The sequence below is a fragment of the Erinaceus europaeus genome, chromosome 7 (genome assembly GCF_950295315.1).
Source record: "Erinaceus europaeus chromosome 7, mEriEur2.1, whole genome shotgun sequence".
Lineage (NCBI taxonomy): Eukaryota > Metazoa > Chordata > Mammalia > Eulipotyphla > Erinaceidae > Erinaceus > Erinaceus europaeus.
Window position 1 is genome coordinate 107,917,688 of NC_080168.1, and position 25,776 is coordinate 107,943,463.

At 47.1% G+C, this 25,776-nt stretch overlaps 2 protein-coding genes and 1 long non-coding RNA gene across 4 annotated transcripts in view; all 3 read right to left on the reverse strand.

Moving 5' to 3' along the window:
• The window catches only part of ESYT1 (extended synaptotagmin 1), a 29,052-nt gene extending 25,487 nt beyond the window's left edge, over positions 1-3,565 (reverse strand). Inside the window, exons 1-4 of the mRNA XM_060195165.1 lie at positions 3,057-3,565; positions 1,495-1,536; positions 975-1,109; positions 96-169 (exon numbers count right to left, since the gene is read on the reverse strand). Coding sequence (XP_060051148.1) covers positions 96-169; positions 975-1,109; positions 1,495-1,536; positions 3,057-3,446 — 641 coding nt within the window. The 5' untranslated portion in view covers positions 3,447-3,565. The remainder of the gene's footprint in view (positions 1-95; positions 170-974; positions 1,110-1,494; positions 1,537-3,056) is intronic.
• Positions 3,566-11,131: 7,566 nt separating this feature from the next.
• ZC3H10 (zinc finger CCCH-type containing 10) lies at positions 11,132-20,729 on the reverse strand. Of its 2 annotated transcripts, none has more exons than XM_016192689.2 (3): positions 20,641-20,729; positions 19,810-19,873; positions 11,132-17,979 (listed from the first exon to the last, which is right to left on the reverse strand). In XM_016192689.2, the coding sequence occupies exon 3, from the start codon at positions 17,922-17,924 to the stop codon at positions 16,611-16,613; it is 1,314 nt and encodes a 437-aa protein (XP_016048175.1). In that variant the 5' UTR covers positions 17,925-17,979; positions 19,810-19,873; positions 20,641-20,729; the 3' UTR covers positions 11,132-16,610. The 2 variants fall into 2 exon arrangements, with proteins under 2 accessions (XP_016048175.1, XP_007533406.1); XM_007533344.3 differs by having other exon boundaries at positions 11,132-17,976; positions 20,641-20,707.
• A 599-nt stretch (positions 20,730-21,328) lies between these two features.
• LOC107523076 (uncharacterized) lies at positions 21,329-22,204 on the reverse strand. Its single transcript, XR_001601725.2, has 3 exons — positions 22,045-22,204; positions 21,677-21,699; positions 21,329-21,490 (listed from the first exon to the last, which is right to left on the reverse strand). It is a non-coding gene; the product is annotated as an uncharacterized LOC107523076 (long non-coding RNA).
• Between the last annotated feature and the right edge of the window lie 3,572 nt (positions 22,205-25,776).

A 25,776-nucleotide genomic window follows, 5' to 3' on the forward strand; every position in this document is an offset into this window, starting at 1 on the left:
GAAAGAAGGTCAGTACTAAGCTGAAGGGGAGGCAGGAGAAACAAAGTAGTCAATGACCGGCATCTTGTGGAAGGGGAAGTCAGAAAAGAAGTTACCTGATGTTCAAGTCCAGCAGGATCTGTTCTTTGCTCTGACCCGTGTGAACCTTGACTCCTAAGATGCGCAAAGGCTGGAGAGAGAAAGAAGTTCTTTTTCTTTTTAGATAGAGACAGAGAAGGCAGAGAGAGTGAAAGAGACCACAAGCACATAAGCTTCCTTCAATGTGGTTGGGGCTGGCCTAGAACCTGGGTGGGCTGTGCACATGGCAAATCAGCACACTATCCAAGTGAGTTATTTTGCTTTCCCAATAGATCAATTATTTTATTTTATTTATCTTTTTCTAACTAATTAATTTATTTTCCCTTTTGTTGCCCTTTTTTATTGTTGTTGTAGTTATTGTTGCTGTTATTGATGTTGCTGTTGGATAGGACAGAGAGAAATGGAGAGAGGAGGGGAAGGTGGGGTGGGGGTGGAGGGGAGAAAGATAGACACCCGCAGACCTGCTTCACCGCCTGTGAAGCGACTTCTCTGCAGGTAGGGAGCCAGGGGCTCCAACCAGGATCCTTATGCCGGTCCTTGTGCTTCGCGCCACGTGTGCTTAACCTACTGAGCTACCACCTGACTCCCCTATTTTATTTTTCTATATTTATTGGATAGAGACAGCCAGAAATAAAGAAGTGGGAGGGAGAGAGGGAGAGAGACTGAGAGACACCTGCAGCCCTGCTTTACCACTCATGAAGCTTCCCCCTTGCAGGTGGGGACCAGGGGTTTAAACCCTGGTCCTTGCATACTATTAACATGTGCTCAACCAGGTGCATCACCACGTGGCCCCCTCCAATAGATCAATTCTTGAAAGAGGATAGGATATGTCTGGTCACCCACCTTCCCTGTCCCATCTTCTCCATTCCATTATTTTCTCTTACACATACACACACCTTTTCACCCAGTTCCACTCGTGTGAATGTAAATGTTTGCAGATGTGGATTAGATCCTCGAACAGCTGGGGCCACTGTTTCAGCCAAAAGCTTCTCCATATATTGGCCCAGGAAGGGCCAGACCTGAGCCACAATCTGGAAGGAAAGGCCATCAGTCAGAAGATAGCCCAATCTTTCTGTTACAGGCAAGCTCCTTTGGCATCCTCCCCACAAGGTGCATGTGGAAGCCTAAACTGAAGCGTGGTAGAGTCTAACAAAAACAAACATAATGCCGCCACCATAAGAAATAAAAATAAATGGCAAACCAGATGTCTCACTGGTTAGGGCACATGCCTTGCCCACTCATGCAGCCCATGTTTGGGACCCTGCACACGGGAGCTGCTATCTCACTGGAGGGAACTTCAGTCCTGTAGGGTCTCTCCCTGTCTTTGTCTCTATCTTAATGAAAAGGCGGCCTGGACCAGACCTGGATTCAAGGGGGGGGGGGCAGGGCTGGAATAGCAAGATAATCAACACTCACCTTGTTCAGCCACTCAGCCTTCTCCACATCTGGGAAGCTGACCTGCAGGTGGAGGAGGGAGAGAGTGGTCAGCACAGCCTCCACAGCATTTTCCTATTTTCCTGTCACCTTGTGGGCGTGATAACCACAGAGGAGGGGAAACCCAAGTGTGATACAGCTGCTTCACACCCTCAGTGTCATTGCTCCACAGGATTGGGGGGGGGGGGCACTGAGGTCTCTCTGACAAGGGAAGCTGACAGGGTACAAGCCACACAAAGTTGCTTTGTGGAGAGTTTAGGGATCTGAAACAATGACAACTGCAGGGGCAGAGAGGAGGAGGGAAGAGAGAGGCACATTCTTTCTCTTGGAATTGGAGAAGTCCTGGTTCCTTTTTCCAGTCTTCTCTCCTCTCAGGCTGAGCCTTCTACACCAAGAAGGCAGAGGGAAACAGTTTACGGACCAGGGAAGGACCAGAAGAGCTACTTAGATTCTAGCAATGTTTTTTCTTTTTTATCAGTGGGACTCCTTTTATGTTGAGGTCATATGCGCTTTGGGGAAGCTAGGGAGGAAAAGTATCCACTCCAGCAAGATATGTTTCCTTGACAAGTAGAAGAAACAGAGATAACTACTTCCTGGGCTACAAGCCGTGGAGCACCATTCCCCTCCCACCTAGTCCCTGGCCAGGAGGGCCTAGGAAAGAAAGCTGCTCCTGCCTAATGTCAACTTTGATTCATCTCTCCTGCCTTGCTCCCTCTAGACTGACACTTCTATTGGGAGGAGCAGGAAGGGAGGTGCCAGGTAACGGGCTTTGCCTCCCAAGGCCTAAAAGGAGGCATCCGGGTCACTCGCCACAAGAGAAGATGCGCAGAAAGCAGGGTCCCGGGCCCCACCACACCGCTGCGACTGTCCGGAAAGGGTGTGGCCGGCCTGGGCGGGTGCAGTGTGGGCGGCGGGCACTGCAGCATTCGCGCTCCGCTCCCCTCCCCGCCGCGCCGCGGCCCCGCAGCCTGAGGCTGGAAGACGAGGGCCTAGGAGGTCCAGGTGCGGGCGCTCAGCTGGGCAGAGCTCCCGGGGCGGGGCCCAGCAGTTACCCGCGGATACAAGCAGGAAAAGGGGGAACTTTACAATAGTTTATTGTAAATAGTTTATTGTAAAGTCTTGAAAAGGACAAGAGAGGCGAGGGAACCCTCTGAGCTGCACCCGAAGCCGGGATGCTCGAGAGCAGCCTGGGCGCCAGAGGCACTAGGAGCCAGAGGGACTCTGAAGAGACTTGGTTGGGAGGGAGGGAGGGAGGGAGAGCCGCGACTGTGCAGGAAGCAGCCCGATTCTCGGCAAGGATCCGGGGTGCAGAGAGGCGGGGCAGAGGGGAGAGTGGACAGCAGGTCCCTAGAGGGACGCATCCCAGCAGGCAGGCGGCCAGGGGGGTGAGAGAGGAAAGTCTGCGGCCCAGTGTCCCAACGTGGGAAGCTGGTTTTCGGGCTAGAAAGGGCGAGCCCTAGAGCTGAAGAGCTAACGGGGGGGGGGGGGGGGGGATGGGGTGGGGGGTGGGTTTGCTGCATGGAGAAGTGAGGGTGGGCGCTCACCCAGGCAGGCAACTCGCGCTGGCTCATATAAAGTGTTTTCGCCGTGAGTCGCTCCTCGTCGTCCAGCAGCCGCCTTGCCGCTCGAAGGCTCCGTTCTTTCTCGTCTCGAACCCGGCGCCAGCCCAGGTAGAGGGCGAGGCCGAAAAGCACGAAGCCCACACTAAGTCCCATTGCCCCTGCCAGGTACACGGGCACCAAGACCAGCAACCTCCGCCCGAACGAGGTCAGCACCGTCAGAGCCTCACCCGCTGCTCCTGGGCCGGCAGGTTGGTCCCCAGAACTCAGGTCCGGCTTTATGTGAGCAGTGGGGGACACATCAGGGGGCTCGCAGGGAGCAGAAGGCTGGGCAACAGGGTTGGGACCGGTGCCATCTCCGTGAGCAAGCTCCATGGTGCCACCTCTGATAGGAGCTGCCCCACCCAAAGCCCCGCTGGTGGCAGCCTAGTCCTGAGACCAGCGCCCCCCTGCAAACCGTAAGCCCCAAGATGGGGGGCGGGCACTTCAAGCCACGCCCCCTGTCTCTTAAGGTTCGGGTTGGTCGGCGCTGCACAGATCAAGGTGGAATCAAAAGATCTAAACTCCGCCCCTCGCTCCAAGGGCGTATCCCCAGCAGCTACAGGACCTCTCTGATTTGACCAGAGTGCCAAGATGGGCGGTCCAGGATGGCGGGAAAAGGCGGAAAGAAGCTTCATAGTGGCACTGGATTGGCCACAAAGAGGAGGCGTGGTGGACCATTCAAAGAGAAGGCGGGACCAGGAGCGCCCCCACGTGGGATGAGAGTGCCTATGGCATGACGTCACGTAGAGCGGCTCCTCCAATTTCTTCAAAGGGAAGGATGGCGAAGTGGAGGGGTTGTGGAAGGTCAGGGTTTCCTTATATTCGTTTGGACAGTTTGGCAGGGTTTGATCTGGGATTCCTAGAAGAGACTGAGAGACACCTACAGCAGTGCGTCACCACTCGCAAAGCTTTCCCCCTGCCGGTGGAGACCAGAGTTTGAATGCAGGGCCTTGAGCATCATAACATGTGCACTCAAACAGGTGCGCCACTGCCTGACCCCCCTCCAGCTCACAACGTTTCCCTCGCTGTTGTTGTTTTTTTTTAGAGACACAAATTTAAAGGGAAGAGGGAGACACCTGCAGCAGTGCCTCGCCATTTCTGAAGCTTCCCCACTACAGATGGAGACCAGAGACTTGAACTTAGATCCTTGCACACTACAATGTTTGTGCTCAACCGGGTGCACGACTGCCTGCCCACCCCCAGCTGTCCTTACAAAAGTAGATTGCCCAGTAGTGTAAAGGTAGCGAAAACTGGAGAATCTGAGAGTTTGTTCGGAGGTTCTAGCAGGGGAGCGCAGCTGCTCATATGCTCTTGATCAGTCTCTATTCCGGAAAGGTCATCCTCCTCAACCCAGTGTGCAGCTTCCGGAGGGACAGACATGGAGCGGTGAGGGAGGAAGGGGACACCTGTCTAGCCAGCCAGATGAGCCAAATCAACCCTGGCAATCAGTGGGGTGACATGTCACAGACAAGATTGCCCTCACATCCTGGAGAATCTGAGTTACAAAATGGACTCTTAGCTTTCTCGAAGGAAAAAAAAAAGTTAATAGAAAGGGAGGTTTTCACAATGACCCTGGGTCCATGCTCCCAGAGGGATAGAGAATGGGAAAGCTACTGGGGAGGGGGTTGGATATGGAGATTGGGCGGTGGGAATTGTGTGGAGTTGTACCCCTCCTACCCTATGGTTTTGTTAATTAATCCTTTCTTAAAAAAATAATAAAATAAAAAAAGGGAGGTTTTATTTTTCAGAAATCAGTCTTCCCTATCATAGAAAAGGCAGGAAAAGGTGGAAAGAAGCTTCAGAGTGGCACTGGCTCCAAACAGGGAGGGGAATTTCTTGACCTTGAGGAACTGTTAGGAGACACTAAAATGAGAGACCAAGAGTAATGAGCCTACTTTGCTTCTCATTTGCCTGAGTAAGAAGGGTTTGGAGCCAGGAAAGAGCATAACAGTGGGGGCCGGGCAGTAGCGCACATGGCGTGAAGCACAAGGACAGGTGAAAGGGTCCCAGTTCAAGACCCCACTCTTCACCTGTAGGGGGGTCGCTTCACAAGTGGTGAAGCTGTTCTGCAGGTGTCTCTCTTTCTCTCCCCCTCTCTGTCTTTCCCTCCTCTCTTGATTTCTCTTTGTAATATCCAACAACAGCAATAACAATGACAGCAAGGGCAACAAAATGGGAAAAATGGTCTCCAGGAGCAGTTGATTTGTAGTGCAGGCACTGAGCCCCAGCAACCCTGGAGGCAAAAAAAAAAAAAAAAAAAGATAGCATAACAGTTATGCAAAAAACTTTTTAAATAAATTAATAACTTAAACAAAAGGCCCTGGGAAATAGCTCATTTAGATAGTGTACTGCTTTGTAGTGTGCACGGTCCAGATTCAAGCCCAGCCTGCATTAAATGAAGCTTCAGTGCTTCAGTCTCTTTCACTCTCCCAGCCTCTCTGCTATTCTGTCTAAAAAATAAATAGAGCAGGGGGTAACACACCTGATTGAGCTCACACATTACAATGAGCAGGGGGGAGGCCTCACCAGCAGTGATGCAGGGTTACAGGTGTCTCTCTCTTCCTCTATCTCATCCCTCAATTTCTCTGTCCTATCAAATAAAGTTAAAAATGTTTAAATAAATAAATAAAACTTAAGGCAAGAAGAAATTCATGTTTGAGGCTCCAAAGTCTAGGTTCAATCCCTGCACCACCATAAACCAGAGCTGAGCAGTACTCTGGTCCCTCTCATTCAAATAAAACAAAAATCTTTTAAATGTATTAAAAACTAAAGAAGAGGGGAGTCGGGCGGTAGTGCAGTGGCTTAAGCATAGTGGTGCAAAACACAAGGACTGGCTTAAGGATCCCAGTTCTAGCCCCCGGGCTCCCCACTTGCAGGGAAGTCGCTTCACAAGTGGTGAAGTAGGTCTGCAGGTGTCTATCTTTCTCTCTCCCTCTCTGTCTTTCCCTCCTCTCTCCATTTCTCTCTGTCCTATCCAACAACGATGACAACAATAATAACTACAACAATAAAAAACAAGGCAGTCAACAATATTTATACACCTTTCCCATATTAGGGAGCTACTCTCTTCCCTGATCCAGCTTTCTGGTCCTTTTCCCAGCCATGACATCATCTCCCCAGACAATAACTTGGATCCACCTGCATATCAGATTTCAGGCTCCGGCAAGAAAAAAAAAAAAAAAAACTAGTATAGCTACAGGCCTTTTGAAATATAACTAAAATATGCCTACTAACTATCGACAAAATGGAAGGACTCCCCCCCCGCCCAACACTTCATCTATACTATTCCAGCCTTTAGGTCCATGATTGTTAAACAATTTGTTTGGCTTTGTATGTTAACTCTCTTTTCAGCCACCAGGTTCCAGATGCTAGCAGGATGCAACCAGACTTCTCAGGACAGACAACCCCACTAATGTGCCTTGGAGCTCCGCTTCCCCAGAGCCCTTCCCCACTAGGGAAAGAGAGAGACAGGTTAGGAGTATGGATCAACCTGTCAACACCCATGTTCATTGGAGAAGCAATTACAGAAGCCAGACCTTCAACCTTCTGCATCCCACAATGATCTTGGGTCCATACTCTCAGAGGCATAAAAAATAGGAAAGCTATCAGGGGAAGGGATGGGATATGGAGGTCTGGTGGTGGGAATTGTGCTAACTTGTACCCTTCTTATCCTATGGTTTTGTCAATGTTTCCTTGTTATAAATAAAAAATTTAATAAATAAATAAAAATAACAAAAAATAAATAAAATAATAAACAAGGGCAACAAAAGAGAATAAATAAATATATATATTTTTAAATTAAAGAACCTTTAATTAAATAACCAGACCTTCCACCTTCTGCAACCCACAATGACCTTGGGTCCATACTCCCAGAGGGATAAAGAATGGGAAAGCTATCAGGGGAGGGGATGGGATATAGCGATCTGGTGGTGTGAATTGTGTGGAGCTGTACCCTTCCTATCCTACGGTTTTGTTAATGTCTCCTTTTTTTTAATAAATAAAAAATACATATATATATATATATATATATATATATATATATATATATTTTTTTTTTCCCCTCCATGGTTATTGCTGGGCTCGGTGCCTGCACCATGAATCCACCTGGAGGCCATTTTTTCCCCCTTTTGTTGCCCTTGATGCCGTAGCCTCGTTGTAGTTATTATTAATACCATTGTTGATGTTGTTCATTGTTGGATAGGACAGAGAGAAATGGAGAAAGGAGGGAAAGACAGAGAGGGGGAGAGAAAGATAGACACCTGCAGACCTGCTTCACCGCCTGTGAAGCGACTCCCCTTCAGGTGGGGAGCCGGGGGCTCGAACCCGGATCCTTACGCAGGTCCTTGCGCTTGCGCCACGTACGCTTAACCCACTGCGCCACCGCCCAACCCCCACATACATATTTTTTAAAAATTAAAGAAGATTTGAGACTGGGGAGATAGTGTATTGGTTATGCAAAGACTCATGCCTGAAGCACTAAAGGTCCCAGGTTCAATCGCCAGCACCACCACAAGCCAGAGCTGAGCAATGCTCTGATTTAAAAAAAAAAAAAAAAAAGTTTGGAACATAGTCAGGTGTAGAATTAATGCATTTCTGTATTATACTGTATAGATTAAGCAAGGGAAATAAGCAGGATACACTGGAAAATGATTATTACTAGTAACTGGACTGAGAAATGGAGTGTAGCGTTGTTCTGAGACTTAGAGAATCAATCTACGGGGGCTAGGTGGTGGCTCACCTGGCTGAGTGCACATGCGTTACCATGTACAAGGACCCAAGTTCAGGTTCCCCCAGCCCCCACCTTCAGAGGTAAAGCTTCACAAGTGGTGAAGCAGTGATACAGGTGTCTTTCTCCCCTTCCTCTCCCTTTCTGTCCTATCAGTAAGAAAATTTGATAAATTGGATCATCCAAAAGTAAGCTAGTCATAATTTTTTCCCCACTAGGGTGTTACAGTATAATGCCTGTACTACAAACATTGTTCCCAGCAGTCATTGTTTCCTTTTTTAAAATTATGTTTTTTAAACTATATTATTTATTTTGGGTAGGGATTGACAGAAATTGAGAATTGTGGGAGAGACATCAGCAGCACTGCTTTACCATTTGTGAGGCTTCCCCCCCTGCAGTGGGAACTGGGGGCTTGAACTTGGGACATTGTGCACTGTAATGTATGCACTCAACCAGGTGTGCCACCACCTGGCCTCTCCTTTTCTTTTTCTTTCTATTCTATTTTATAGACCAGAGAGGGAGCGGGACAGACACCTGCAGACCATGAAGCACCCCCCTGCAGTTGGGGAGCAGGGGCTTGAACCCAGGTCTTTGTGCATAGTAATGTGTGTGCTTAACTGGGTGGACCAGCACCCAGGCCCCCAATGGCTACCTTTTAATGAGTATATTTAGGGTTTGTTGTGTTATTCTGTTTGATACAGAGAAGAAGTAGGGCTGACTGTTGGGCAGAGACTAGATGTACAACTGATACATTTTATCTACTTCTGCATCAGGCTGGGCTTCCTCTACCCAATCTTCCTCTTCTAAAATTTTCTCACTTGCTTTTTTCCTATTTCTCTGGAGCTTACAGTGTTTTCAGTTTTGCTTAGACGAATTATATAGGGAACACTTTTCTCTTTCTTGTATCCTCCATATGTTTAAAAGGGAGCAGGTAAAGAAGGAGCTTAAGGAGTTTGTAGGAGGTTGAGTGGTCTGCCTGCCAGCTGATGAAGCAGAACTACAGCAGACACATGGCTAAACCCCCTTAAAGGGAAATCTATCAACTGACATTTGTCACACACTGGAATTGGGAGAGGGTACCTCCTAGGCTGAGTAACAGAGGGTGACTTATGGAGGTTTCTTTCCATAAGAAAGAGATGAAGGGTTATAAATTTCATCTCATCTAGGTCCCTACACGCTCCTGCTGAAGATGGTAAACAGAGGGCAACAGCTCATCCTCAGGAAGGTCTCATGCTGGGGTACAGGACCCACAGGATCAGCAGCACCCACAGGATCAGCAGCTGCAATGCAGGCACAGGAACAAGTAAACAGGGTGGCTCTCCTTCCACTGACAATCCTACTGCTCAGATCTCGGCACCAGGTGCCACCTGGTGGTTATAAAGCATAAAGCTTTACAAAACGATGGCCATTTGTTAAAGGAAGTGTACATGAGACTTTCTGGATTTGCATTTATATGTAATGTAACTTGTCTCCAAGGAAATTGGTGTATTGCACCAAAGTAAAAGACTGGAGGGGGGAGTACAGGTCCAAAAAGGATGGCAGAGGACCTAGTGGGGGTTGTATTGTTATGTGGAAAACTGAGAAATGTTATTTATGCATGTACAAACTATTATATTTACTGTCTAATGTAAAACATTAATTCCCCCAATAAAGAAATTTTAAAAAATCTGTCTCTATGGAGAGGCTGAGGACTACAAGTGGTAATCTGGTTCCAGCCCATTCCCATTCTCCAAGGGTTTGGAGATTTTTCCAACTTCAAGATTTGAAAAAAATGTCTACATTATGATGCTTTGAATGTTACTGTAAAATAGTGGTCCTATTGTTAGAGGACTCTTTCTTTACAACTTTTCTTTAAATAGAGACAAGAAAGGCAGAGAGTGAAAAAGATCATATCAACAAAGCTTCCTTCAATGTGGTGGGGGCTAGGATTAAGCCTGGGACACACACATGGAAAAGCAGCACACACACATCCCTATTAGAACTCTCGTCTGAGGGGTTCAGGCGGTAGCAGTGGGTTAAGCACACGCGGCATGGCGCAAAGTGCAGGGGTCAGCGGAGGGATCCCGGTTCGAGCCCCCAGCTCCCCACCTGCAGGGGAGTCCCTTCACAGACACTGAAGCAGGTCTACAGGTGTCTCTTTCTTTCCCCCCTGTCTTCCCCTTCTCTCTCCATTTCTCTATCCTATACAACAACATCAATGACACCGATAATAATAACCACAACAATGATAAAACAACCACGGTAACAAAAGGGAAAAATGGTCTCCAGGAGCAGTGGATTCGGATTCGTGGTGCAGGCACCCAGCCCTGGCAATAACCCTTGAGACACACACGCAAAAACAAACAACAAAAAAAAACTCTCGTCTGAATAGATTCCTGGCTCCATTTCTTACTAGTGGTGGACTCTTGGGCTGATTACTTTCAGCATTTCGCCTTATAAAACATGTGTGATAATAGTACCCACCTGTCAATGAGCTAGTGCATTAAAGTCCATAGCACAGTCCCTTGGCTTTTACCTAGCGTTAGATATTATTCTAGAACTCTGTTCTATGAAGCAAGATTTTCCCCTTTATTAGTCTTTCAAATATCTAAAAACATTAAATAGCCCGTCATTCTACTCATCAGTTTTTGTTGTTTTTTGCCTCCAGAGTTATTGCTGGGGCTCAGTGCCTGCACCATGAATCCACTGCTCCTAGAGGCTTTTTCCCCCCTTTTGTTGCCCTTGTTGTTGTAGTCTTGTTGTGGTTATTACTGTTGTTAATGTTGTTGGTTGTTGGATAGGACAGAGAGAGATGGAGAGAGGAGGGAAAGACAGAGAGGGGGAGAGAAAGACAGACACCTGCAGACCTGCTTCACCGCCTGTGGAGCGACTCCCTTGCAGTTGGAGTGCCCGGGGCTCGAATCTGGGATCCTTATGCCGGTCCTTGCGCTTTGCACCACGTGTGCTTAACCCACTGCACTACCGCTCGACCCCCCTCTTGCCACTTTTTAATATTTATTTTTAATTTAAAAAAATTTTTTAACCAGAGCACTGTTCAGCTCTGGCTTATGGTGGTGTGGGGGACTGAACCTGGAACTTTGGAGCCTCAAGCATGAGAGTCTATTTGCATAACCATTATGCTATCTACCCTCTGCCCTAATATTTATTTTTAATTTTTTAAAAAGATTTTATTAATGAGAAAGATAGGAGAAAGAGCCACACATCACTCTAGCACATATGCTGCCAGGGATCGAACTCAGGACCTCCTGCTTGAGAGTCCAAAGCTTTATCACTGAGCCACCTCCCAGACCACTTAATTTTTTAGAAGATTTATTAATGAGAGAGAGACAGTGAACCACAGCATCACTCTGGTACATGTGCTGCTAGGGATCAAACTCAAGTCCTCATCTTGACAGTTCAATGCTTTATTCACTGTACAACCTCCTAGATTGCTCGTTAGTTTTTCAGCTATTCCATTGATTTGCCAATGGTTATATATTTTTAACTTTGGGTAGAGACAGAAATTGAATAGGAAGGGGGAAAACAGATGGAGATGTCTACAGCACTGTTTGACCAACTGTTAAGCTTCCCCATTACAGGTGAGAACTAGGGGCTTAAATCTGGGTCCTTGTACACTGTAATGTGTGCCCTCAACCAGGTGTACCATGTCAATGTTACTCTTTTTTTTTAATACTTATTCCCTTTTGTTGCCCTTGTTTTTTATTGTTTAGTTATTGTTGTTGCTATTGATGACGTCGTTGTTGGATAAGACAGAGAAATGGAGAGAGGAGGGGTAAAACAGAGGGGGAGAAAAAGACACCTGCAGACCGGCTTCACCGCTTGTGAAGCGACCCCCCCCTACAGGTGGGGAGCCGATGCTCGAACCGGGATCCTTGAGCCGGTCCTTGCGCTTTGCGCCATGTACGCTTAACCTGCTGTGCCACCGCCCGACTTCCATTACTCTTTTTTTTCCCTTTTGTTGTCCTTTTATTGTTGTAGTAGTTATTATTGTTGTTGTTATTGATGTCGTAGTTGTTAGGACAGAGAGAAATGGAGAGAGGAGGGGAAGACAGAAGGAGAGAGAAGAGAGACAACTGTAGACCTGCTTCACTGCAGGTGGGGAGACTAGGGTTCGAACCCAGATCTTTACACCAGTCCTTGCGCTTTGCGCCACGTGTGCTTAACCCGCTGCACTACCGCTGGACTCCCCCGTTACTCTTTTTTTAACCTGCTACACTGCTTGTGAAGCGCCCCCCCCCTGCAGATAGGGAGCCAGGGGCTCGAACCGGGATCCTTACACTGGTCCTCAATTCTTGAGTTTCTCACCATGTGCGCTGAACCCCGACCCCCAAAAATTTATCTTTACTTATTTATTGGATAGAGACAGCCAGAAATCAAGAGGGAAGGGGAAAATAGAGAGGGAGGGAGACAGAGACACCTACAGCCCGCTTTACTACTTGCAAAGCTTTCTCCCTGCAGGTGGAGACCAGGGGCTTGAACCTCGGTCTTTGTGCGTTGTAACATGTGCATTCAACCAAATGCGCCACTAACCCTCCTCAATGGTGCTTTAAAAAAAAAAAAAATTAGAGGGTCCGGCCGTAGGGCAGCGGGTTAAGCACAGGTGCTGCAAAGAGCAAGGACCAGCTTAGGGATCCCGTTTCGAGCCCCCGGCTCCCCACCTGTAGGGGAGTCACTTCACAGGCCAGGCGGTGAAGCAGGTCTGCAGGTATCTGTCTTTCTCTCCCTCTCTCTGTCTTCTCCTCCTCTCTCCATTTCTCTCTGTCCTATCCAACAACGAACATCAACAACAATAACCACAACAAGGCTACAATAAGGAGGGCAACAAAAGGGGGGAAAAATGGCCTCCAGGAGCAGTGGATTCATGGTATGGGCACTGAGCCCCAGCGACAACCCTGGAGGCAAAAAAAAATAAAATAAAAACTACATTTAGGGCCAGCAAAGTAGCTCATCTGGATAGTGCAGCTGCTTTGTCAAGTACACAGTGGAGCACATCTCAGTTTCTCTCTGTCCTATCCAATAAAATGAAAAAAAAAAGGCTGCCAGGGGCAAAAAAGAAAAAAAAAAAAGTCCTGCCAGGGCAAAAAAGAAAAAAAAAAAGTCCCGTGTTACAATCATGTGAATTACTACAATGTAGATCTTTTCATCTGTTCCCCAGACAAGTTTTTTAAGGAAAGAGTATCAATCCAAGTTGATCCTTAGTACTTCTTTGTGTTACTATTCATAACACTTTTTTTTTTTCTCTTGCCACCAGGATTATTGCTGGGGCTTGGTGACAGCACTTGGAAGCCACCGCTCCTGGCTGCCAATTTTAATTTTTTTCCTGTATTATAATTTTCCTGTAACATAATTATAAATTGATAGGACAGAGAAATTGAGAAGGGAGGGAGAAATAGAGACACCTTTAGAGCTACTTCATTGTGAAGCTTCCCCCCTGCAGATGGGGAGAGGGAGCTTGAACCTGGGTCCTTGCATGGTAACCCACCTGGTGTGCTACTGCCTGCCCACCTATTTTTCTACTGAAAAAAATAAAGCATTTCTACACACAAATTTTCACTTTTGATTTTACCAGTTACTAACTGACCCATGATGATTCTCTAACCTGCAATGACTTAGCAGGTGAGAAAGTTGAAAGCAGTTCCTGACATCTGGTCACTGGTCTGACACAACTAGGCTTCAGAGTCCTGTGGGCTGATCTGGGACTCACAGCTAGAAAATTACATTCTTGGGAGTCGGGTGGTAGTGCAGCGGGTTAAGCGCACGCTTAACAACAATAGTAACTACAACAACAATGAAAAACAACAAGGGCAACAAAAGGGGAAAATTAATAAATATTTTAAAAATATATATAAAAAAAGAAAATTACATTCTCTTATTGGACACTCTCACAAAACACCAACATCAGGCAAAGTCACTCAATCACTATTATGGGACTTGGAAGATAAAATAATAGCTATGCAGAGAAACTTTAAATGTTTAAAACCCCAGGTCCCTTCTTTGGTACCACCACAAGTCAGAACTCTGGAAAGAAAAAAGAAAAAAAAAAAAACCCTTATGGTAGAAATGGACCTACCTATGATCCTGCAATTCCTCTCCTTGAGATATATCCTAAGGAACCCAACACATCCATCCAAAAAGATATGTGTACACACATGTTCTTGGCAGCACAATTTGTAATAGCCAAAACCTGGAAGCAAACCAGGTGTCCAACAACAGATGAGTGGCTGAGCAAGTTGTGGTCTATATACACAACGGAATACATACTACCCAGCTGTAAAAAATGGTGACTTCACTGTTTTCAGCCGATCTTGGATGGACCTTGAAAAATTCATGTTAAGTGAAACAAGTCAGAAACGGAAGGATGAATATGGGATGATCTCACTCTCAGGCAGAAGTTGAAAAACAAGATCAGAAAAAAAAAAAAAAAAAAACCACAAGTAGAACCTGAAATGGAATTGGCATATAGTGTATCTAGGGTATCGGTATCGCAACAAAGTAAAAGACTCTGGGGTAGGTGGGTGGGGAGAATACAGGTCCAAGAAGGATTCAGAGGACCTAGTGGGGGTTGTATTGTTATATGGGAAACTGGGGAATATTATGCATGTACAAACTATTGTATTTACTGTTGAATGTAAAACATTAATTCCCCAATAAAGAAATTAAAAAAAAAAAAAACCTTATGGGTCAGAATGCAAACCACCACAGAATAGCAAATATTCCCTTCTCCCTTCTCCCAGCTAATGAGTGACTGCTGTTCCAATTACCAATACAGCAAGCAGCTTCAGCTTCATTCTATTTTACCCTTTTTCTAGATAAGAGATCCCTATTTCCCTGGTAGCACTCAAATTACAGCAAAGCTCCACTTTAAAAAACAATCAACTCAGTTAACAAAGTCCAAACCCTATAAGGTATTTCTAATCCCCTCCTGCTGAAACACACCACAGTTCCCCCATCATTCCAATAAACATTAAACACAATTTAAGTTTAACTACAGGTGTATTCCTGGTAGTCTTTAGATGGAGTATGTTTAATGAAGGACATACAATGTCTACAGTTTCCCAAATCTACCTCTTTATAGAGATACTTGGCAAAAATAAAATAAATTAGGATTTGGCTGGGTTGAATTCATGTTGGCATCTATGACCACATTTATCTCTATATGCTCAAAACCATATCTTTTTAATAACCCAGAATTGTGCCAGAAAAATCAACAGTAGGCTTTTCAATGTGTGGTTTCTAAAATCCACAAACAGTATTTCAGTATTTGCCCACTTTTATTCTTTAGGCCCTTTTTAGCTTTTTTTTTTTTTTTTTTTTTTTTAATGAGCAGCCTTGATGTAGCCCACCATCTCCAACCCTAGATGTAACCTGAGTGATCAACCAGACAAGAGAGTTAAGAGGTAGCAGGAGATATGACAGGGAGAGCACAACCCAGGATCACTCTCTATCCCCAAATCCACTGTACCATTAGACTAGACACGGAGGTGTTTCCCCTTTATTAGTTATGAGCTGAGAAGTAACTGAAGCTGGGCTATTGGGGTTCCTGGCCAAAGTGACCCTCATTCGGATTTAAAACTGCATCCTACATGTAGTCAGAGGGAAGAAAGGCATGAACTCTGAGGCTGGTGTCCCCAGAAGAACTTTCCTTTTCCCAGCACCTCCCAAGCCTTCAAGGCTTAAGGCACTGGTAACTGAGGAAGGGCTGGGGTAGGAGGGACACTGTCATCAGCACTCAAAAGAGCAATTACCACCTGCTCACTGTTTGAAAAAGGGATTTGTCAATACATATCCCATTCCCTCTTCCCAGCACATACACACTCTTTAATACCTGCCCCCCTAAATGACCCTAGGAGCCCTGGTTACTAAGGCAACCTGAGAATAGTACATGCAGATGGGAACCAGAAACAGATGGGACTATTTTTAAACCAGACTAGGTGGCTCCAATTCATTTCCCCCATGAAGTGCCTTCCCCAAAGCCCCATTTGCTCTTTTTCTTGGTCTTCTTTCTCACTGGTCTCTGTCCGCCATTACCCAGCCTATCTGAGGGCGGGTCTTTATTCCATTTTGGCCTGAGTTCTGCTGACTGCTCCCATCTTCCACACAAAACAGCTAAGCAACTTTTCATTACCTCCATTACTTAAAAATAATTGTTTTTTTTTTTTTTAATTTCTTTGGAAAGAGGTGGGTCCTGCCCTATGGATTTTTCAGGCCAAGTCAAGGTAACGAATGTTCCTCTAGTGTTTGGGGCTGGAGCACTAAGGTCCCTGCCTTCTCAGAGGCCCAGGAGCAGTTTCTGTACTGTCCAACTCAACTAGGCTCCACATTGTCTGAAAGTTCCTATCAGGCCTTCTCTTCTGGTCACCTATTTCTCAATCTGTGCTCACTTTTCCTGTGGGAAGGTGATCTTTTTTTCTTCCAAAGCCAGTACTAGAACCTGCTGTATGGAAGAGAGACAAGACCAGAGATGTCTCTAACTTCCCATCAGGGAACACAAAGCACCTCAGTCAATCCTTTCTCTCAGCTGGCTTCAGTCTGCACTCCTATGCAAGCCCCCTCTCTGAGGCTTGAAGGAAGATGGACAAGAGGACCTTCATTAAAGGGAGGTGAGAGAAAACACACCCGCTCAACTCCTCAGAAGCAAACTCCTTGTAGTCTCTTGTCCGAGTTCTTGAGTGAGCCCTTCAAACAGGGCCTGGGAGAGCTAGGCAAGTGGGTGAGGATTCCTCGACCCCAGCCCTGGGGAGACTATACCAGGGGAGTGTCCATAAGCCCCATCAGTGTGGCATGGCTGTGATGCGCATGCTCTGGGAAGCGATGGGGTAAGTCACCATAGGAGTGGTGGTGTGACTCATTGTGATTCCTGCCAAGGGTTGGGCCATTGACACAGCCACAGGAGCCACAGGAGCCACGGACACAGCAACAGGAGCCATAGAGACAGGTGGGGGTGCCATCCCCTGGGCAATTGTCTGAGCCAGAGCAGCTGACAGTGGTGTGATCTCTGGGTTCAAGTGTGGGGGTGGGGGTGGCGGAGCAGCAGGAGGTGCAGCATTTGTTGGGGGTGCAGCTGGAGCTCCAGCGGGAGCCACCAGTTCTTGCTGGGACACTGGACGAGGCTGTAAAGCCTGGCTGCTGAGAGTAGTGTGAGTCTGGGCAATGCCATGGTTAAAAGTGGCAACGGTGCCCACAGTGGGGGCCAGAGTCTGCTCGGTTGCTGGTGCAGTGGAGCTCAGGGTCATGACCTTGGCCTGATTGCGGAACTGGGCGTTTTGCTCCAGCAATACCTCATTAGTGGCCAGCAGATTGCTGACCTGCTTCTTCAGCTCCTCTACTCGCTTCCTGAGCATGGCATTCTCCTCTTCTAGCAGTCTACACTCCACTCCCCGGGGTGGAGCCAGGCTATAGTCATATGACTCAAAATGGGGGCCGTCAGGGGGACAACACCCACCTCGCCGGCGCTTGGGGCCTGGCTCATGGTCCTCAAAGCCCCTGTCTGGAAGGTCATAGATATCATAGAGATCATGCCGTCGTCCGGGGGGGACTGGGCCTGTTGAGCCCCCACCACCAGTACCACCACCTCCACCACGAGCATCAAATTCAAAATCCCGTTGCAAATGACGGAACTTGCACTTGGCTCCTCTCTGGCAGTCACCCTTAAGAAAGTCACGGCAGATAGGGACTTCCTCTTTGCCGTTTGGTAGGTCAGCTGGTGAAAGGCCCAGGCCAGCTGCAACTTTCTGCCTCAATCGAGGAGGGAGCTCGCCTGTCTTCTTATAGCCGTCCTCATCCTCCTTGGAGCCATGGATGAATCGGCAGTTTGGGCGGCTACACTCCTTGTTCTGGAAGTCATGGCAGAAGATGAATTCATTTTTGCTCACTCCCAAGTTGGACACTTCACTCATGTCTGGATGACGAAAGCGGCACCGCTTGCCTCGCTTGCACACATTCCTCAGGAAATCTCTACAGATGGCATCTGAGCTGGCTCCGCCACTGCCTGCCCCTGCCCCACTAGTGGCCTCCTCGCCGCTACTGCCTCCAGGGCCTCCACCGCTGCTCCCAGTGCCATTGGCATAGCTGTCCCGGTCAGGCATCCTGGTCTCCCCCAAATCGGGGCTTTCTTCTTTTTGCTGCCACCCTTGGTGACTGCTAAGGAAAGAAGAGAACTACATCAAACAGGAATCCCCCAGAGAGGCTACACTCTTCGCGACTGACTACAGAATAGACAGTTTAGTAGCTGGCAGGCCAGAAGGGAAAGGGTTTTGGAAATGGAGAATCTAAGGGATGAGAATTCACTTTGGACTGGCTGGCTTGTCAGAAGTTCCGCCCAGGCCCTTGTGCACCTGGTCTGGGTCAGAATGATTTACACTTGCCTGGCTAAAGGAGGAGGGAGGGAGGGAGCTGGGACAGTCAAATCATCTTACTAGTGACAATAGGCCAAGAAATGGGGGGGGGGAGGGGTGTGAGGCAGGCAGGGAGAAAACAGTGTTGGGATTTTATTTCCCCTTTTGAACTAACCTTATTAAAGTTGTGGCAGTGAAATTAAAACTGCTGGCCATGTCTCAGTAGACTAGGAGACTGGTAACAGATGAACTAGTGAGCTGCTAGGGCTGAGGGCATGGGAAGCTTCCCTTAATTCATCTTCCTGGATTTTGGGTGAGAGTTCTATGAAGACCAGGTCTCTAGGAACTCCCCTACATCTGCCATTTCTTAGTAATCTCTCCCAGTTCAAGAACACTCAACTTCTTTTTTTTTAATTTTATTTATTTATTTTCCCTTTTGTTGCCCTTGTCTTTTTATTGTTGTTGTAGTTATTATTGTTGTTGTTACTGATGTAGTCATTGATAAGGACAGAGAGAAATGGAGAGAGGAGAGGAAGACAGAGAGGGGGAGAGAAAGATAAAGACACCTGCAGACCTGCTTCACTGCTTGTGAAGTGACTCCCCTGCATATGGGGAGCCAGGGGCTCGAACTGGGATCCTTATGCAGGTCCTGCGCTTAACCTTCTGTGCTACCACCAGACTCCCCTATAAAAGCTTTTTAAGTCTTCTCTTTCCCAAAAGAGCTCTGGAATGTCAGTCCACTGCTCTGGATCTATCCCATGTCTCTCCCCACCCCCAGCAAGACGGGAATCTGCTACCACGTGTCTAACTGCTTAAGCCTTTCTTAAGCAATGTTCAGACTCCCTCTACTGTTTAAATAGGAAAAAGCTCAAACTATTTCCCCTGGAGTATACTTTGGCCAGATCTTCCCCTGTCCCCCCTCCACTGCTTTGACTTCTTTTTCATATCTCTTAGACTGAACAGATCAAATCTGAGGCCAGAATTAAAAAAAAAAAAAAAAAAAAGTGTTCCAGGAGGTGGCGCAGTGATAAAGCTTTGGACCCTCAAGCATGAGGTCCCGAGTTAGATCCCCAGCAGCACATGTGCCAGAGTGATGTCTGTTTCTTTCTCTCTCTTCCTGTCTTTCTCATAAGTAAATAAAATCTTAAAAAACAAAAAACTGTAAAAGAAGAATCATCCTTTCTCTATTTTTTTTGGTATTATCTTTATTTATTCATTGGATAGAAATAGCTAGAAATTGAGAGGGAAGGGGATGACAGGGAAAGACCCCTGCAGCACATGTACTTCACCACTTGCAAAGCTTTCCCAGTACAGGTGGGGACTGGGGGCTTGAACCTGGGTTCTTGTGTGCTCAACCACGTGTGCCAAAAACCCTCCCCCCCTTTTTTCTGGTCATGCTCTTTTTCCAAAGAGGGCTATTCCCATAAGAAAGAGCGGCGAAAGAGAATATACACACTTAAACTAAAAAGGAAAATGGCCTGGTGAAAAATAAATGTCATCTCTTCAAAGCTGGTCCATATTGTTTAAGTCCCACCAGATACAAATAATCTGATATGGGAGGGAGAACCAGCCCAGGGGCAGCACACAAATAATCTGCTATGCCTCCCCACCCATCTTCCCCAGGATAGTTCGATACCTGAGGTAGCTCAGGTGAAGTCCGGGGCTCCTGTGGGTCTCCACCTCCACATCACTGCTGGGTTCTGAACAGGAAGAAAATAGAGACTTGGGTGGGAGAAGGGGTAAGAATGGAGGACTCTGGGGTGGTTGTTACAAGATGTCTGACAAAACAAACGGCGAGAGTTCAGTCACTTCATTATTCCCTTAGGATTCCAACTGAACCTTTGCTGTCCAGGGAAGGATTCGCAAGAAAGAAGAGTAAGGGTCAGAACTAATCTGGAGAGGTTAGGATGACGGGCTGAAAAAAGGCATTTCTGAGTGAACAAAGGGTGCGGGGCGCCTGCCTCACGTGGAGTGAGTCCTGCCTAAGGAAGGCTGGAGGTGGAAAGGCCGAGCAGGGCAAAGGGTAGCGACTGGCAGACAGTACAGTGGGCTGGTAGGTCGGACTCGGGGGCGGTGATTATGACGCTTCTCAACACCCGAGACTTCCGCAGGAGAAAAAAAAGTCCGAGGAGTTTCCCCGCAGCAAGTCTCGTAGCTTGGCAGGTTCTGTGCGGTGCCGCCAAGCTCAACCAAGGACCGGACCAATGGGACACTGAGAGAGAGCACGCGAGGCGGAGAGGGACTGTGGGTGACATCAGGCGGAGGGGATGGGCAGGGCTGTGACGTCACTGAACTGGCGTTGGCTAGTGAAGCGGGGTCAGGCAGAGAAGGGGCTCGGCCCTGGGGCAGGAGCGAGAGCCAGCTAGGGCTTGGGGGCCTTGAGTTGTCCTGCCGAGCCCAGTCGCTGGGCCGGCCCGACTCCTCCCCTCCGGGCGCGGCCTCCACCTAAGTCTCCCGCCTCCCTCACCTGCCGCCGCCGTAGTTGCTGCTGCCGCCTGCCGGTCCGCTAGCTCCGACAAAGAGCCGCCTCCCCCGTCCCCCTTCCGCTTCCTGCGGAAGCAGCGGCGCTCTAGCTCCCAGACCCGGAACCATAATCTATGATGGGCAAATTACTTGCCCGAGCAGAAGCAGGAAGTTCCCAGTAGCCTCTGCGCGTCACCATGGTAACCGCATCCACCAGCTTAATAAAAGGCCAAATGAGTTATTATGCCTGTTTCCCCAGGGGGCCAGTAAGCTTCTCGTAAGCGAAATCCCGTGACATTATATCCTTTTCTGGATGCCAAGTGAACTTAATCATTTCATCCCGAGAAGCTCGAGTAGCTTCCTATTACTGGCAAGACCCACACTCCCACCACTTCCCATGTGCGTAGTATTGACATTCTAAAGGGAATAAGGACGGCGAACACCACACTCATTTATCATTTTCTTCTTTGGGTAAGACCATGTAACACAAAGACGAAACAGGTTTTTTTTTTCTCTCCCTTCAGCTAAGATAGCAGAAGAGGTTATTTATTGTACACGGGTTACATTCAGCCAAAAGGAGAGCAGAACTAGTCCAGAATGACAAGTGTAAGGCAAAGGAGCAAAAGGGACTGTGTCTTGGTATGAGCAATGAAGGTCACTCAAGATGGTCGCGTAGGATCAAACAGTGATGAGTTTCTAGATCCGCTGAAAACAAGTTCTAGGCTGCAGCACAGAAGTCCAATTTGTACCAGCGCCTCTGGCCTCCGGCATCCCTTATTTCTGCTCTCGTGGCTTCCATGGGTGCACAAGTCTACTTGGACCTCTGCCTCATCTTTCTTCTTTTGCGCTTCAGCCTGAGAAAACAACACAAGTTTACGCCTTTCGCCCCCCCCCCATTTCCCATCTTAAACACGCATACAATAGTGAAACGACGAAGCATCACAGCTCTGTACGTGGCCCCGATAATGTCCAAGCTATTCCAAGTTTTTGCCTAAGCCCGTTCCATAACCTCCCCACCCGGACAAGGAGTTTCAACATACCTGCGCATTCGCTTCTTCCTCCACTAGTAGACGACCACAGCCAGACAGAATAAAACGAAAAGATCAGTAATTTTTGCAAAGATCTTAGGTAAAGGTGTTAAAATATTTTGAAGAGCAAACGGGTTTTTTTTTTAGCTAAGCATGTGGCCAACTGTCGCCAATAAATAATCGACAATTCGCCCCCCCACCCCGTGCCAGGTGTACATTCCAGCTGCTGCGTGCACTTTTCTCCCGCATTCTCCCATCACCTAACCTTCCCTCTAGCTCTTGGCGCCCAGCGATTAGACAACCATGGCGGACTTCCCCCTGCTTAGATTTCCCTGTTACCAGCCACTACAGCTTCAGTTCACTGGGAGGAAAACACTTACCTTGGCTCTCATCGTGGAAAGGGTTCTATGAGTAAAAAAAGAGAAAAGATGCAGTTAGTTGGCAATAACGATGGCAAATCCGATGGCAAGTCCGATGTAAGTGGATTCCATACGGAACCCAAGCAAGCCCAGGACTCCAACTCACCTAGAAGATGGCGCTAAGGCCGAGAGAGCGGTAAAGGCCTGCCACTGGTTATTTAATGGCGAGCTGGGTGTCGTCACTTCCTCTCCCGCCCTCTTCCCTCAGGGGCGGGGTAACCGGAGGCGTGTAACAGCTGGCTTTCCACGAGCAGATAAGTGGCTGAAGCAGGACAGGATCTTTCTTGAGGTGGAAAAGTCATTCTGAAGTTGAGGTCAGATCTTTCCCCGTTTTATTATGAAGGTAACGCATTATTCCAGCACAAGCACACATTTCCCACGTGAGACCGAGATGCGCAGATTAGACAAGGTAGCGACTTCCGTCTCCGCTCTCAGTGCTTCATGGGAATTGTAGTTTTCTAGCGCAGCCCTCCATTTTCTTGTGCATAAGGGCGGGCGGTACAGTACTAAAACACAATTTACAGGTTTGCCTTTTTTCCATTTCCGTGGGGGCTTTGTTGGAGTGTCACACGAGCTCTATTCCAACGATATATACCTATTTTATTTTTTAATTTTCTTTTTATATATTATTTATTTTCCCTTTTGTTGCCCTTGTTGTAGTTTTTATTGTTGTCATCGTTGTTGGATAGAACAGAGAGAAATGGAGAGAGGAGGGGAAGACAGAGGGGGAGAGAAAGACAGACACCTGCAGACCTGCTTCACCGCCTGTGAAGCGACTCCCCTGCAGGTGGGGAGCCCGGGGAATCAAACCCGGCAGGATCCTTCCGCTGGTCCTTGCGCTCTGCGCCACCTGTGCTTAACCCACAGCGCTACCTCCCAGATTTTGTTTATCTTGAGACAGACAGGAGGAGAGAGAAAGAACCAGACATCATTCTGGCACATGTGCTGCCAGGGATCTAACTCGGGACCTCATGCTTGAGAGTCCAAAGCTTTATCACTGCGCCACCTCCCGGAACACTTTTATTTTCCTTTTTTTTTTAACTCTTATTTTTTTATTTTATTATTTTTTTTTACCAGAGCACTGCTTAGCTCTGGCTTATGGTGGTGCCGGGGATTGAAACTGGGATTTAAGAGCCTCAGGCATGAGAGCTGTTTGCATAACCATTATGCTATCTACCCCTGCCCCCCCCCCCTTTTTTTTTTAACCAGAGCATAGCTCTGGCTTATGGTGGTGTGTGGGATTGAACCTGAGACTTTGGCTTGCATAACTATTATGCTGTCTACCCCCACCCGTTTTTTAAACTTTTTTTTTCTTACCAGAGTACTTTCTTTTTCTTTTTTTTTTAAATATATATTTATTTATTTTTATTTATTCCTTTTGTTGCCCTTGTTGTTTTGTTGTTGTAGTTATTATTGATGTCGTTGTTGGATAGGACAGAGAGAAATGGAGAGAGGAGGGGAAGACAGGGGGAGAGAAAGCTAGACACCTGCAGACCTGCTTGACGGCTTGTGAAGCGACTCTCCCTGCAGGTGGGGAGCCGGGGGCTCGAACCGGGATCCTTAAGCTGGTCCTTGCGCTTTGTGTCCCCCGCGCTTAACCTGCTGTGCTACCGCCCGACTCCCCCACCCAGATTTTTATTTATTAATAAGACAGAAGGAAAGAGAACCAGACATCAGTCTGAGGATCAAACTCAAGACTTCATGTTTAAGATTCTTCTTTTTTTTTTTTAAAGATTTTATTTATTTATTGATGAGAAAGATAGGAGAGAGAGAAAGGACCAGACATCACTCTGGTACATGTGCTGCCGGGGATCGAACTCAAGACCTCATGCTTGAGAGTCCAATGCTTTATCCATTGCACTACCTCTCGGACCACTTAAGATTCTAATACTTGGGAGTTGGGCCGTAGTGCAAAGGGTTAAGCGCAGGTGGCACAAAGCATAAGGATCCTGGATCGGGTCCCCAGCTCCGCACCTGCAGGGGAGCTGCTTCATAAGCGGTGAAGCAGGTCTGCAGGTGTCTCCCCCCCTCCCCCCGTCTTCCCCTCCTGTCATATCCAACAACAACAACAACAACTACAAGGGCAACAAAAGGGAATAAATAAATATTTAAAAAATTCTAATACTTTATGTTTGCACTACCTCCTGGACTCTATTATCTTTTTATTGAGGTTAATGCTTTACAATGCAGCCATTGACACATAAATCCACTATAAGCCAGGTCCCCAGTTCCCTTCCCTTCCTTCCCCAGAGCTCTTTGTTTTGAGGCATATTTTTGAGGCTATTTTATTTACTGCTACAAGAAGTATGGCTGGGGTTCCTCAGTATAGACACACCTCTTCTGGCTGCTCCTGCTCCCCCCTCCAATTTTATTTGATAGGACAAAGAGAAATTGAGAGAGGGGCAGGGGTAGAGAGCATAATGGTTATACAAAGAGACTTTCATGCCTAAAGCTCCAAAGTCTCAGGTTCATTTAGTTCCTCATACTGCCATGAACCAGAGCTGAGTAGTGCTTTGGAAAAGGGAGAGGGAGGGGGAGGGGTGGGGGAAGAGAGAGAGATTGAAAGGGGAATGGGAAGAAAGGCATGTTTAGATCTGCTTCACTGTTCAAGAAGCTTACCACCTGCAGGTGGGGAACTGGGGCTAGAACCCAGATCCTTTCACATGGTGATGTGTATACTCAACCTAGTGTGGCACCATCTGGCCCCTTTTATTTTTTTATTATTTTAGAATTTTTAAATTTGTTTAATGAGAGAGACCAGAGGACTTCTCTTATGGTGCTGCTGGGGATTGAACCTGGAACCTTAGAATGTCAGATATGGCAGTTATTTGCATAACCATTATGCTGTTCTATTTAACAGAGAAAAAAAACGGAATACTGCTCAACTCTATAGTCTGTGTTGGTGCAGGATGCTAAATTTGGGAACTCTACCCCCTCTTCCACAATCTTGTTGATCATTATTAAATCACTAATGAAAAAAAAGTTGAAAAATAAGAAAACACAAAGCAGAACTTGGACTGGGTTTGGTTGCACCAAAGTAAAAGACTGTGGAGTGGAGGGGGAAGGTTCAGGTCCTATGACATGATGGCACAGGACGACCTAGAGGGGGTTGAATTGTTATGTAGGAAATGAGAAATGTTATACTTGTACAAAATACTGTATTTTACTGTTGACTGTAAACTATTAAAGAAAAAAAAAAGGATCTCAGAGGCTCAGTCATGACCAAGGCATTTAGAATGTTTTTGCTGAGTCCAGTGGTAGCACAGTGGGTTAAGCTCACATGGGGCGAAGCACAAGGATCCCGGTTCAAGCCCCAGCTCCCCTCCTGCAGGAGAGTCACTTTACAGGCCGTGAAGCAGGTCTGCAGGTGTCTCTCTCTCCCCTCTCTGTCTCCCCTTTCTGTCTTCCCCTCCTCTCTCCATTTCTGTCCAACAACGAAGACATCAATAACAACAATAATAACTACAACAACAATAAAAAAACCCAATGGCAACAAAAGGGAAAATAAATAAATAAATAAAAAGAAAATTATATTGTGGTCTGGGAGGTGGTGTAATGGATAAGGTGTTGGGACTGTTAAACAGGAATTCAAATGTTTGATCTCCAATAGTACAGGTGCCAGTGATGACTGCTTTTTTTTTACCAGAGCACTGCTTAGCTCTGATTGTGGGGGATTGAACCTGGGAACACCTC

Bases quoted from the DNA above. Each gene is read 5' to 3' on its own strand.
- ZC3H10 (XM_016192689.2), bottom strand. From the start codon at position 17,924: ATGCCTGACCGGGACAGCTATGCCAATGGCACTGGGAGCAGCGGTGGA.